Genomic DNA, 15415 nt, shown 5'->3' with positions numbered 1-15415 from the left:
TTTCATCTATTCAACTGCTAAAAACTTTCACTATCAGGCATTAATCAATTAAATATTTAACAAACTTTTTTTTTTTTGTAATGTAGTTAAAGGAATTTTTTAGTTATCTGGTACCAGAAATTAACTATGTCCAAAATCTTATGACACCAGTATACTTTTATACACATAATTCAGCTTACAAACTTTAAACAAGGTGATCAGTAACAGATAACGCTTTAAATTATAAGAATAAAAATGCATGATAATAAAATAAAATAAAAATTCTATTTATCTAATTTGCAGCATTTGAGCACATGCATGGATGTATGCACAGCACAACTGTGTGCGAGTGAGAAAAGAAACAAGTGCAGAATATTTTAAGTAATAAAAATACAACTTACAGCCCTACTTAGCAGGATTCCAAAATAATCCACTAAACTCTCTCCATAAAAGAAATAGTTTGATGTGATAAGGAAATACCATGATAATGACCTAAACCATGGTAACCCATGAATGCGATAAACAGCATATCCAATGGAAATAATCTCCTGAAAACATTTCACTTGTATAATCAGGGTCTGTAAAGAAAATAAAATGACATTCATACAAGCATAATTTCTCAAAAAGGAGCAATCTAGAAGAGAAGACAAAGTTGGATTTTTTACAAAATTTCCATATGAAAATGCAATTTTATATTAACAAAAACTAAGCAATTAAATTCTTGACATGGCTATTTCAATTTAATTAATTATGACATTGCTTCTCTCATATTACTATGAGAGAAGTGTTGAGGACACTAAAAATATGATTATTTTCAAAATAAGATACTGTATCATGTTTATTTACTATTGCCTCCAAGGAAAGTTTCTTTCAACTGTAGCTGTTATAAAATAGGGATGAGCCAAACCATGATTTGGCCAAAGCATACTGAATTAAATTTTATACACAAATCTTAAAAAAAAAAAAAAATACAAGTAATTAAAAGCAGATAAATTATTTTAATGTGTGCATATTTTTTATTCAAAACAATTATAAAATCTAATTCAGAGTGTTTAAAATTTAATTCGGCATGATTCTACTAAATATTTGGTGCTTCAACTAAATGAAGAAAGATTGAAAAATGCGTAATAATACTTCACCTAACCATGTAACCACATGATAATGCAAAAATAAAAAGAGCAATCCTTATTTCATAATCACATTTCATAACCAAATATATCAGTGGTGTCACATGCTCATTTCTGTTAAGTGTGCATCATGGCTTATGACCTGTGCTACAAAATGCATATCATTTTGACTGTATGATTGCATTTTTATTGATATATGAAAGTTTTAAGAGCATGCAGCACATCACTGCTCATCTTAATTGGTCTAATGCAATTATTATTATTATTACGTGACACTCCATTGAGCCCAAAGACTCATCAAGGGAGAGCACCTACTCTACAGCTCTGTCTCTGCCAACCACAACACCACCATCTACCACCCACCACCACTACTAGCATTTCCACAGACAACACAAACATCCATGCCCAAGGCTGGATTCGAACCTGCAGCCTTTTGGCTGGAGAGCAGATACGCTAACCACTTGGGCAACCAGGCCGACTGTAGGATAACTTTGAATACTATAATTTATCAATTAATTGTAACCAAATCTATGCAGAGTGGGGGACAATATGTTTGTTTTAAGATACTGTATATTAGAAAGCAATAATTAAGGAGAATGCTATATTTTATTTGGTATATTTGAATTACTCAAAGGTGTCAAATTTGGAAGAGGAGGATGAAGTTTATCTCCTTCAACTACAATACTGTTTCCCATTGTAAATATGGGCAAAAAAGTTATAAATTTATCGAAAATTATATATTAAAAACTTGTCTATATTATGTATAAAATCTTGCCTACCACATCAGTTCACAATTCACACACGCAAAAAACAGATGAAACTCGGAAAACAAAAACAGCAATTCATGATAAATGATGAATTAGTTGACACAATAACCAATCACAGCCTCTAGGTGCTATTGTTTCAGAGCTCACCCTGTCTCGTCTTCTGCTTCTGAGCGGTTTAAAACTACTAGAATGCTAAGAATTTGACCTGCTCAAAGGTGTGTATATATTTTGAACACAGACCTGGGCTATTAATGCAAATGAGATGTTCACGTGTGGAAAAGTGCCCTCTTCATGAAGCATTGGTATATTGTTCACTTTTAGGAACCACATAAAGTCTGGAAGCCATTAGGGGAGTCTTTAACAGGAATAAATGCAAAAATATAATATCGGTGTTAACAATCAAACCACACACCCTGAATATTTGCCCCTGATTTATATGCAGTAAACCCTTGCTGAGCGTAGATTTGCAGAACGCGATTTTGCACATACGCGTGATCTTAATTGTTTCCATTTAATTTGTCCAATGCTAGAATTTCATTGATACGCAGTATGCTGCAGAGCGTCGGCCAGCAACCCTGCTTGCCGCTGCCCACTAGCTGAGTGACCCAGGCCAAGTTGCGATCATTTCGCTCACGTTAGCAGAGCTGTAATTACATATTTATCAGTGCTTATCCTCTTCTCCTTCTCCTTTTGCATTTGTATTTCTTTTAATTTCAAAAATTCAATATGACATCTAAGAGGAAGAATGAAGATGATAAAGCAGCAAAAAGATGCAAAGTTTTGACATTATCTCAGAAAATTGAAATTTTAGATAAGTTGAAAAATGGTACACGTGTTTCATTGCTTGCAAGAGAACTAGCTATAAATGAATCAAGCATAAGAACAATAAGGGAGAATGAAGAAAAGATTCAGTCTAGTGTCAAAGCTTCATGCAATACTTCGGCAAAGGTTGCTATAGTTTCAAGAAGAATTCCGCAATTGGAAAAGATGAAAAAAATATTAATAGCTTGGATTGTCAAATTAATCGTACAAATTGCAAAAGCAATTGGCGACGAAGGATTTTCAGATATGGAAGAAGGAGAAGTCAAAGAATTAATCGAGAATGACGATCGAGAAATGACAATTGAAGAATTGGATGATCTTGTAACACCAGCCGACAGTGAAAGCAGCGATAGTGAAGAAGAAGATAAAGTACCTTTAACTTACAAGAAGTTAAACGAATTGTTAAAAAAGGCACAGGAACTGTCTGATTTTGCAATGGAGATTGACCCAAATGAAGAAAGAAGAGGACACTTTATGAAAGGCATTGAAAAACTCTGCGCTCCTTACCGCGAAACTTTTAAAGAGTTGCGTCAGTCATTGTCCCAAGCAAAAATCACTAGCTTTTTAAAAAAATAATTGTATCGTGTACCCACTTATTAAGCAGTAATAAAAATCCTTTCAATTAACATTTGTTTCATTTTTCCCTTTTAATTACAACAATATTTAGGTTAGTTTAAATTATACATACATACTTTCTTAATTTGAACTATACCTAACACAATTTTTTCCATAGAAAGTTAACTTTGTGGAATGTGATTTTGCCGTGCATGCAATGTATTAATGACGTAACCCCTGCGTTCGGCAAGGGTTTACTGTGTGTGTGTGTATATATATATATGTGTGTGTGTGTGTGTGTGTGTGTGTGTGTTTCAAGAAAAAAGACTAGAGAGTTTATGAGAATACAGTCCATTGCACTGAAGTTGCCTTAGTTTGGACGATGTGAAAAGACACAAGCCCTGTATATTGCTGCCTGTATATTGGCCTTTTATTAAGTTTTTTTTTTTTATTATTATTAAAGTTTGCTGGCCTGACAGTTTTGAATACAGTTGTTTTGAACTGTATTCTCATTGGAGGAAGAGGATAAAACTTTCATTCAATACCAAAGCAGTCTGTACTAGAGAGTTGCATTTTCCATTAATGAATTGTGGTCAGTGCATAAGAGTAATTATCAGAGAAGAGCCTGAAAGTCTTCATTTCAGTTTCAGTGTTGTAAAATAAACAGATCAATCTATACTTCATAACTGAATATATACACAGTCTTACCATAAATACTGTTACAACTTCCACACACACACCATGCTGCCCACAGAATTGTGCAAGCCCAGTTTTGGCACTATGCACAGCCCACATTCTCGTGTTTATCAGTAGAGAGAGAGCTGTCTAGCTGTACGGGTTAACATGCAGTGAGGGAGATTATGAAAATCACGTAGCTGTAACAGCACTTCACAAGGTTGGAATGCAGCCACCTGTTATATTCAACATGATAAAAACACTCGGAATCAATAGGATGTTTGTCGATTGGACTGTTAACCATTATAACAATACAGAAGACGTATCTGACTACCAAAGAACAAGTTGACCATGCTGTGTTAGATGTAACAGCTTGTATAGTCTGTGAGACAAACCTCCACCATAATCCTGTGAGAACACAGAAAGTGATGTCACAAGAGATGAACATTTCAGAGAAAGATGTCACATGTACTAAGTGACCTGGGAGGTAAGAGTCTATCATCATTTTACTAGACACTTTCTAACACCACAACTTATGCAGCAAAGAGTGATAAAATAAAAGGCGCTTCTACAGTGGTACACAAACAATAGAGATATCCTCTTTACAGATGAGAAGATTTTCACCACTGAACACATGTTTAACAGCCAAAATAATTGGGTATATGCCCCAGATGGTCACACAGCATGTGCCATAGCACCCAGCATTCAAAGAGAGGTCATCATCCCATGTCGGTGATGGTTTGGTGTAGGGGTGACTTATCAGGGGTATCCAAGTTGCATTTCTGCATGAAAGGGGTCAAACCTCCACCAAAGTGTATCAAGACACATTGTGCTAGAACCTATGGCCTTATGCATGGTTCACGGTAGGCCATTGTCTACCGTGAACCTTGTTTCATGTTAGACAGTGGACCTTCCAAGAGGACTCAGCCCCCTGCACACAAGATGGAGGACCACACAACAGTGATTAGAGGTGAATGTGCCATATTACCATCTGATTGACTTTCTGGAAGTCCCAATCTGAATCTGTTGGACTTCAAATTGTGGTCAGAACTTGAGAGAGTAGCCTACAAGAAATGACACTCCAGCACTGCCAGCCTGATGATGGATCTGGAGTGAGCAGTGACAGCATTTCCAAAGGATGTTGTGCATGTCGCCATCGATATGTGGTCTCACAGACTTTGGGCACATGAAGGCAAAAGGGGACATTTTGAACATTGAATGCTGCTATATGCATGTTATACATGTGGTTTGTATGTGCTGAAAGCTGTAAATGATTTACTGACAGATTAAAGGTTTATGTGCTGTTCAAGTTGTAACAGTATTTATGGCTAGACTAGGTATATAGAAAGGGGGTGGGGAAGCTGAAAGTTCTGATAAACACCTAGAACAAAAATGATATTAAAGCAACTGATAAAACCAGAAGAAAGAACATATCTAAAAAATCCTTTAACCCTTATGTTTCATCAAATTGTAATAATTCATTCTTTTTTCTTTTAGAATATATATAAGAAGAGTTGCTTTAATATCATTTTTGTCCTAAGTGTTTCTCAGAACTTTTTAGCCCCCTCCCTGTACATATATTCAGTTATGAAATAAGTATGTGTGTGTGTGTGTATATATACTGTTATTCAAGTTGTAACAGTATTTATAGCTAGACTAGGAATATACAGTAATGGGGGGGGAGAGAGAGAGAGTGAGTGTGAGTGTGTGTGTGTGGAGGGGAGTCTGAAACATTCTCAGCCTCGACCATAGATGGCAACACTATTGGTGAGATTTTTTTTTAAGTGGGTACATCTGTCATAAGCATCCATGTGAAATTGCAAGTCATTCTATCAAGTAGTTTGTTTTATACAGCTGTCTGAAGTAAGTGTTGTCTGTATAAAAAATACAGACAACACTTGAAATGGATAAAATTGAGCATCATGCGGTTATAAAATTCTTTGTAAAAGAAGGTTTAATGCCAAAAGAAATTCATTCGTAGTTCACAAAAGTTTATGTGCACTCTTCTCCTTCGTTTTCAACAATTAAGAAATGGGCTGCCAAGTTTAAATGTGGCCGTACCAGCCTTGAAGATGATCCACGTGAAGTACATCCAAAAAGCGTAACAACACCAGAAATCATTGATCAAGTGTACAATATGGTATTGGATGACCGGCGAGTCAAAGTGAATAAAATTGCTGAGTGCTGAGACTATAGGCATTTCAAAAGAACACAAAGGATATATTTTGCATAAAGAATTACAAGTGAAAAAGCTTTGCACAAGATGGGTGTGCTGTGCTTGCTCACAGCAGATCAAAAACGCACTCGCATGTTTCCATCAACAGGAGAGGTCGTGACATCACTGTTTTGAGATGCTAAAGGCAGTTTGTTTATTAATTATCTTCAAAATGGTAAAACAATAACCGGGGAATATTATTCCGATCTTTTAACCAGACTAGACGAAAAAATTTGTGAGAAAAGACCCAGTTTGCAGAAGAAAAAAATAATCTTTCATCAGGACAATGCACCTGACCACAAAAATGTTTTGACAATGGGAAAATTAAGGGATCTGCCCTATGAATTGTTGGAACATCCACCTTATTCTCCAGATTTGACTCCCTCCGACTTCTATTTCTTCCCAAAACAAAAACTCTTCCTTGCTGGTCAGCGTTTTTCTTCAAATCAAGAGGTAATTGCAGCCATAGAGGGAGTATTTTACAGATCTTAATGAAAACCACTACAGGGAAGGGATAATGGCACTGGAGCATCGCTGGAATAAATGTATTAGTCTTAAGGGAGATTATGTTGAAAAAAAAAAATAAATAATTTTGAAATTATAAATTTGTTTTTCTTTCATTGTTAGGCCGAGAACTCTTCGGACCACTCTCTTATATATATTCAGTTATGAAATAAGCATGGATCTTTAATATCCCCTATTTCTCTTTATTAAGGATTATTTTATATCACTGAAATGACTTTTAAGCTCTTCTTTGATAAAAAGTGAAAATAAAATTTTTGTTTTCCAAAAATATACAGCCAAGACGCTTCAATTTGGCATTAATAAGATACTGGTTACCGTCCTTTTTTGAAACACTTTTCCATCATACACAACTTGCTGGTATTTCTCCAAGAGCCAATCTTCAATCAATCCAACTGATATGCTATCCATTCCCATCATCTGCAGCTTGTACACCAACCTATCATGATGTAATCACGATAGGTTGGTGTATAATGGGGCTTATAACGATAAGAGAAAAAAAACTCAAAAGTGGCTAGTACAGAGAAAATGGAGTAACATTATCATATAAATTAAACATTAAAACAGAACATGTAACATTACACGCATGGAGTGTGTTGTGTTAGTCATTGTTATGAGAGCATGTTCTGTAGTTTTGAGCAAAATTAAATTCTGGCAGACTGAGTAATCTTATTAAGGTTTTCCATATGTCAGCTATTATCATTCCTGGTTTCTGTTAAGATTTTCTCCAGAACCTAAGACTACAATGGCGTCTTTGAAATTTCTACAAAGGAAATCTTCTTCTAGGTAAGGCATGGAGCTGCTATCCCAATCAATGGTTAGTAATTGCAAAATGATGGACTAGAACTGACTAGTCTGTTGTTATTAACATCTCCTATACGTTCTTTTTTTCGGATTTCGAGGCTTCTCGACGTCTGTCTTATATAGTTTAGACCACAAGTACATGGGATGTTGCACACTCCAGCGTGTTTGAAAATGTGTCCTATCAGTATCCTATACAATCTCATCCCTGAAGATATGGCTCTCCTTTTTCATCACTGCCTTAAAGCTAATTATTTCAAATGGAATGAAACGATATATGAGCAACTAAATGGATTAACTATGGGCATTCCCCTTTCGCCACCCTGTGCAGATCTGTTCATGGAAAAGCTAGAAACAGACATCCTCTCAAAATTAGACCCAAAAGCTTTAGTATGGTGGAGATATGTAGATGATGTCTTCATAATTTGGAGGTACACAAAAAGAGCTCTTTTGGACTTTTTAACAAAAATTAATGCTTTCCATCAAAAAATACAATTCGCTTTGGAATGGAAACAGATTATCAACTACCATTTTTGGTTACTCTAATCAAGAAACTAGCAGATGGATATATCAAACTAACAGTCTACTGCAAACCAACACACACTGGATGCTACCTTCATTTCAAGTCAAATCACCATATTTCCCAGAAGCTTAGCATAATACGTATGCTCAAAAATAGAGCTATGAACATCTCAGAAGAAAAAGAACTCTATGATGAAATTACTCATATATCAAGACATTAATAAAAAAATGGCTATCCAAAGAATCTAATCAAGATTCTTCATAGAATCCCTCACCCCCACAACAACAACAACTTACCATCACTCAATACAGTTGATCCTTAGTTATTCCTTATGCAGGTACAGTGTCCGAGAGGATCACAAAACTTTTTAAACCTTTCAACATCAGAGTGGCGTTCAAACCTGTCAAGACTGTCCATCATGTTGTAAGATCGCCAGAAGACTTTAATCCTTTTTTCAAGCACACTGGAGTGTAAAACATCCCATGTGCTTGTGCTCTAAACTATATAGGACAGACATTGTTGAAATCCGAAAAAAAGAACATATAGGAGATATTAATAACAACAGAACAGACAACTCAGGTCTAGCCCATCATTTCGTGATTACTAACCATACCATTGATTGGGATAGCAGCTCCATGCCTTACCTAGAAGAAGATTTCTGTTGTAGAAATTTCAAAGAAGCCATTGTAGTCCTAGGTTCTGGAGAAAATCTTAACAGAAACCAGGGAATGATAATAGCTTACATATGGAAAACTTTAATAACATCACTCAGTCTGCTAGAGTTTTTTTTTTTTTTTCTCTCTCTCTGTTGTTTGAATGACCAAATATCTAAACAATGAACAGACTCTATGATGATATGAAGCAAAAGGTACGTTATTTGGAGAAACTCAAATGTAAAAAAGCTACACTTCTAAACCATCTAACTTTCTTAAAAAGATGCAGAAACTTTAACATTATTCCCAAGTTTTTAACATTCAAAGAACAATTCCACTCAAGAAGAGCGAAAAGAATATATACTAAGGCATCCCTGACCCTACTATGTGAAAGAATACAACACGTGAGAGTTGAACTTAACAGAATAGACCTTTCATGCTTCAGACTTTTTGAAGTTATTTCTAATAACATAGAGAGCAACTTATGGACACTTCTAGATAAGAAGATTTACAACAGTTTCAACAAAGCTTTTCTAATTAGTAAAAAACTCAAATCAAAAAAGGTTCTATTGTACTGAAATATACTGATTTTTAATTGACCAGTGATTTATAAACATGCAATGCCAACACGTTTCACCAATGGAACTGTTCGGCTTCTTCAGGGCTTATAACGGTAAGAGAAAACTCAAATAAGCTAGTACAGAGAAAATAGAGTAATACTATCGTATAAATTAAAAAATTGAAACAGACATGTAACATTACACGCATGGAGCATGTTGTATTAGTCACTTTTGTGAGCACATTCTGTAGTTATGAGCGAAATGAAATTCTGGCAAACTGAGCGATCTTATTAAGGTTTTCCCATATGTCAGCTATTATCATTCCCTGGTTTCTGTTAAGATTTTCTCCAGAACGGAGGACTACTACAGCTTCCTTGAAGTTTCTACATGGAAGTTTTCTTCTAGATAAGACATGGAGCTCCTATCCCACTCAATGGTGTGGTTTGTCATTGCGAAATGATGGGCTAGACCTGAACTGTCTGTTCTGTTGTTATTAACATCACCTATATGTTCTTTTTTTTCAGATTTCAAGGCTTCTCGACATCTATCCTATAATAGTTTAGGCCACAAGAGCATGGGATGTTGTACACTCCAGCATGTTTGAAGAAAGCATTAATGTCTTTTGGTGATCTTAAAACGTGGCAGACAATCTTTACAGGTTTGAACGCAACTCTGATGTTGAAAGGCCTAAGAAGGTTTGCAATCTTTTTTCGACACTGTACCTGCATAAAGAATAACCATGGAAGATCTGTATTGAGTGGTGATAGGATGTTGTTGTGGGGGATTGCTATGAAGAATCCTATTGATTAAATTCCTTGGACAGCCATTATTTATTAATGTCTCTGATATTTGAGTAAGTTCATCATAGAGTTCCTTTTCTTCTGAGATGATGTTTTTGGCTCTATTTTTGAGAATATGTATTATGCTGAGCTTCTGGGAAATATGGTGAGTTGATATGAAATGAAGGTAGCATCCAGTGTGTGTGTGTGTGTGTGTGTTGGTTTGCAGTATACTGTTAGTATGATTTGTCCATCTGCTAGTTTCTTGATTAGGGTATCCAGAAATAGCAGTTGATTATCTTTTTCCAGTTCCAAAGTGAATTGTATTTTTTGATGGAAAGCATTAATTTTTGTTAAAAAGTCCAAAAGAGCTGTTTTTGTGTCCTTCCAAATTATGAAGACATCATCTACATACTTCCACCATACTAAAGGTTTTGGGTCTTTTGGGTCTCAGTGAGAGGGGACTGCCCATAGCTATTTGTTTAGTTGTTCATATATCGTGTAATTCCATTTAAAATAATTAGATTTCAGGCAATGACGAAAAAAGTGAGCTGTATCTTCTGGAAAGATTGTACAGGATATTGATAACTTCTTCTACTGGGACGTTGGTGAATACAGACACCACGTCCAAGCTAGCGAGAATGTCTGTCTTAAAGATCAGGATGCTTTTTAATTCTTAATGTAAGTGTCTGATTTTCTGATATGTCCTTTTAGTAGGCTGGAGAGGTGTTTGGACAATAAATATGTAGGAGAATTTCTTCCGTCAACGATAGGGCATAGCAGAACTCCACTTTTATGACTTTCAGGGCACCATACAATCGTGGCATCAATGGGTGTAGTGACTTCAGATTCTGTTTTTAGTCTGTGGACCAACTAGTCATGTTCTGTTATAGATTATTAGCTTCCTTGTTATTTTTCCATGTTGGGTCTAAATATAGTTTAACAATGAAGGTTCTATTATCTTACAAACCCTCTTCTTTTCACCAAACCAATATACGGTTTTTGCTGATAATAGCATATTGCACTCCTCCCTTTCATTTGACAAACCTTACACTAGACAAATCACCTCAAGAACATCAACCTTCATTGCCCTCAATTCTGATATCCAAGCCATCCTCCAATGGGATTCAGATAACCTTGTCAATTTCGATACTAGCAAAATCCAGTTCTGCCTTATTTCTCACAAAAATGAGCCATTTTCTTCCAGTATTATCTTTTGTAAACATTGAAAATCTTTAAACAAGATGAGATTTCTCTTCTTAATAATGTCTCAGTCATGCCTTTACAAAAAATCCAACCACAGATGAGAGAACCCTCGACACTTCTGCACATGGCAGAAGGCAGTTGAGTGAATCCATTCCGATAATAGGGTAATCAATGTGTTTTGTGGGATGAGTGTTTATTATTACACGTCGGAAAATTATCTTTTCTTTTATGAACATTCTAGTTTTTAAAGTGGTAACTATTTTGCTTTTATAACAGTTGAAAAATTTTATGCATAAAGCATGTGATTTTGCATGTTAGTGACAAATTCGTACATCACCTTATTCCTTTCTCCCCCTTCAACATGAATTGACTCTTCTTGGTACTCTGCTATCTAGGGTTCTCGCAACTGTGGGCAGACTATATTTCACGTATAACATCGCATGGCTCTCAAATCAATCCATTGTTCACATTCTACTTTGTACACTGGCATCCAAAAGCTGAGGACAAACTACATTTTACCATCATCATCATCAAATTCCTGCCATGTACCCACAAGGGGTATGATAGTACTACATGAAAAAAATTATATCATTACTAACTTCCTATCTACAATTTTCCTCCAAATCAGTCTGTTACTTGTCAAGACTCCAACTTTATCAGATCTTATATTTCTATCGTCTAAGGCATTTCGTACTGTATCAATCCACCTATATCTTGGTCTTCCTCTGGGTCATTTTGCTGCCAACCTGGCAGAGAACACTTGTTTTGCTAATCTTTCCTCGCCCATTCTGTTTAGGTGACCATACCACCTGAGATTAGCTCTGCTAACGCATTCCTGGATGCAGACAATGTCAAGTTCATTCCTAATATCTTTGTTTTTAATATGATATTGCCATTGATGCCATCTGTTCATGCCTATAATCTTTCTCAGGACTCTCATATCTGTGGTCTCTAGTCTTTGGTCAAGTGTTTTACTTCTGACCCAGCTCTCAGATCCATAAATTAAAACTGGTTTGAACACTGTATTGTATACAGCTAATTTAGTGTGCCGACTAATTTCTCTCTTATTCCATATGAATTTATTCAATTGACTTCCCACCATACTGGCTTTACTGATTCTGTTGTCTATTTCTATATTTAATTTACCATCTTCAGTAAAAATCGTGCCTAAGTAGCCGAAATGTTTTACTTGTTCCACAGGTTCTCCATTCACAACACAGTTGACATTTTCAATGATTCTGCCTATTTTCATTGTCTTTGTCTTTTTATTGCTGACCTTCATACCATATCTATTACAACAGCTATTCAATTTAGTCAGAGAATCTTGCAGACTTGTAGCGGATTTATTTAAAAGTATAACATCACCCGCATAAAGCAAAGAGCTGACATTAACATCTCCAATTTTGATATCATGTTTAATACCACTTTCCTTCATAATGTGATCCATATAGATAATGAATAACAGAGGGGATAATGTACATCCTTGTCTCACACCAGATTTAACATTAAACCATCTTCCTGTACTTCCTTCAATTCTAACTGCTGACTTACAACTCAAATAAAGACTAAGTATTGCTTGATATATAACTGCAGCGTATTGAATAGCTTCTCTCTTGGTACCTTATCATATGCCTTTTCCAAATCGACAAAACTTAAATACGGATCTTTGTTATATTCCCATGCTTTCTCGACTATTTGTCGTAAAGTGAAGATCTGATCCTGACAGCCGCTGTTTGGCCTGAATCCAGCTTGTTCTTCACCAAGCTTTTCTTCCACAATTCTTCTCAACCGTTTCTCAAGTATACTTGCATAGATTTTGCCAGGAACACTCAGTAGGGAAATACCTCTGTAATTCTCACATTCAGTTTTATTTCTCTTTTTATATATGGGTACTATTAGAGCTCTACTCCAATCATCGGGAATTCATCCCTCTGTCCAGGCTTTCTGAACTATGCAGTGCAGCCACTGTAAGACTCTTATACCACCATACTTCAGCATTTCTGGTCGAATATCATCTACTCCTGCTGCCTTTCCACATTTCAAGCCTTTGATGGCTTTTTCTACTTCAAGTATGGATATGTATTTCCTGTAAGACTCTTATACCACCATACTTCAGCATTTCTGGTCGAATATCATCTACTCCTGCTGCCTTTCCACATTTCAAGCCTTTGATGGCTTTTTCTACTTCAAGTATGGATATGTATTTCCTGACTGCCTGCCTGGTCAGTGTTTTTTGCCACTGTGCTGTCGTCACTGCTTGTTTCATTTAGCAGTTTTTCAAAGTAATTACTCCATACTTCAAGGATATCCTTTATTCCAGTTTTTATGTCACCTTTATCATCTCTAACTCCTTTTACAGCACTCTTTCCTCCATTCCTAAGCATCTTCAACAACCTCTAGAATATTTTGCCACCTTCTTGATATTTATTTTCTATATTCTTGCCAAAGTCCTCCCATGACTTTTGTTCAGCTAGTTTTACACACTCTTTAGCTTTCTTGCATTTGTCTCTATATTCTCTAAGAGCACAAGCTGACTTATTTGACAGGAACTTTTGATATGCTTTCTTCTTTTCCTTCACTGCCTCTTTAACGTCCTGTGTCCACCAGGGAGTGCTGATTTTTTTATCCTTGCACACAACCTCACCACATGCCTCTCTGGCAGAATCAGTCAATGTTTTCTTGAAGGCTTGCCACTGAATCTCCAAGGTTGGGGTCCTGTTCTCAAACTCTTTCATTTTTTCTTCAATAATCTTTGTGTATTTTAGTCTACAGTTCACATCTGAGAGCTGCTCAACTTTTATTCGCTTTAAAACTTTCTTACATGTTATTCTTTTCAATATGAAATTGAATTTTATCCTGCTCAAGACTAAATAGTGATCACTTCCAATTTCAAATCCTCTGTACACTCTGGTGTCCTGCACCAGGGAGAAAACATCACTATCAACAATAACATAGTCAATGAGACTTTTCTTATTCCTAGCCTCTTCTCTCCATGTGAATTTGTGCACATTTTTATGTTGGAACATGGTGTTAGTAATAACCAGTCCATGTCCTGAGCAGAAATCCAACAGATAATTGCCATTATTATTAGCTTTGCTCTTTTCTCCAAATTTTCCCAAAATATTTTTGTATGTCTCACAATCATTTCCTACTCTGATATTTAGATCCCCAACAAGGACCAACTTTTCATTTTTCATTGTGTCAGTTGCTTTTTCTAAAGCATCTAAAAATTCCTCCACTTCTACCTTAGTAGAACCTTCTGTGGGACCATAGGCACAAATAAGTCTCATCGTCCCATTCCCCATTCTCATATTTCCCCACATTACTCTACTTGAGACTGACTGCCATTCAAGAAGATTAGCCTCGTATTTTGTGTTGAATACTATGGCTACTCCTTCTTTTCCTTGATTGTCATTGCCTGAATATAACATTTTGTATTTATTGCTCAGAAAGATCTCACCAGTTTTGGTCTTTTTTGTTTCAGTCACCCCTATTATGTCGATCTGGTACTTATCTAATTCCTCAGCTAGCTCCATTTCTTTGCCATTCAGGCTTCTTATGTTGATAGTACCGATCTTTAACTCTGGTGATGTTGAGTTGGGGTTTGTTTTCAGATTTGTTCCAGTAGCTGACTTTTCGCTGTTCGCCCTGGTTCCCTGGCGAAAACAATGGGGGCCTTGTTTAACCGGGCGACGCCCCAGCCAGCATGATATTCTGTCATGTTGTACCATCATTTTTTATTTTGATTTAACCAATAAGAATACAATTTGGTCGGCTAAATCCAAAATTGCCAGCCCATCCTCGTTCATTCAGTATCCAAGTAGATACCCAACAGGGTGCACCACGAGAAGGTGAGGATGTGGTGAAGCATTGTCATCCATAAAAATGAATTCTTTGCCTATTGCACCATGGAATAATTGAACATGACATTGAAGAACTGCATTGCAATATCATTCACCAGTCATAATCCCTTCTTCTAGCACTTGTAGCTCAGCGCATCCATTAAGCATAATGCCTCCCCACACCATGACTACTGCTGTATCTATTCCTTTCAAGAATATTCTCGCAATGGTAAGCAGTAACAATTTCATACCGGATCATGTTGACTAGAATCCGAGGAAGGATATTAGCCCATCTTGTCCAATTTTTATGGATAACAACACCAATGAAAATGTGCTCTATGATGAGCTGTGGAAAGGGACACAGACTATGGGCCAGCAGGTGTATAGGT

At 36.2% G+C, this 15415-nt stretch overlaps 1 protein-coding gene across 1 annotated transcript in view; it reads right to left on the bottom strand.

Moving 5' to 3' along the window:
* The window catches only part of LOC150099515 (phosphatidate cytidylyltransferase, photoreceptor-specific-like), a 206266-nt gene that overhangs the window by 103572 nt on the left and 87279 nt on the right, over positions 1-15415 (bottom strand). Inside the window, exon 4 of the mRNA XM_090404474.1 lies at positions 381-557. Coding sequence (XP_090260600.1) covers positions 381-557 — 177 coding nt within the window. The remainder of the gene's footprint in view (positions 1-380; positions 558-15415) is intronic.

Source organism: Typopeltis vanoorti, chromosome 14 (assembly GCF_054136105.1).
Source record: "Typopeltis vanoorti isolate ZY-2024b chromosome 14, IOZ_Tvanoo_1.0, whole genome shotgun sequence".
NCBI classification, from domain to species: Eukaryota; Metazoa; Arthropoda; class Arachnida; order Uropygi; family Thelyphonidae; genus Typopeltis; species Typopeltis vanoorti.
Note: the sequence above shows the minus strand (reverse complement) of the source record. Positions and strands in the feature narration are given on the sequence as shown.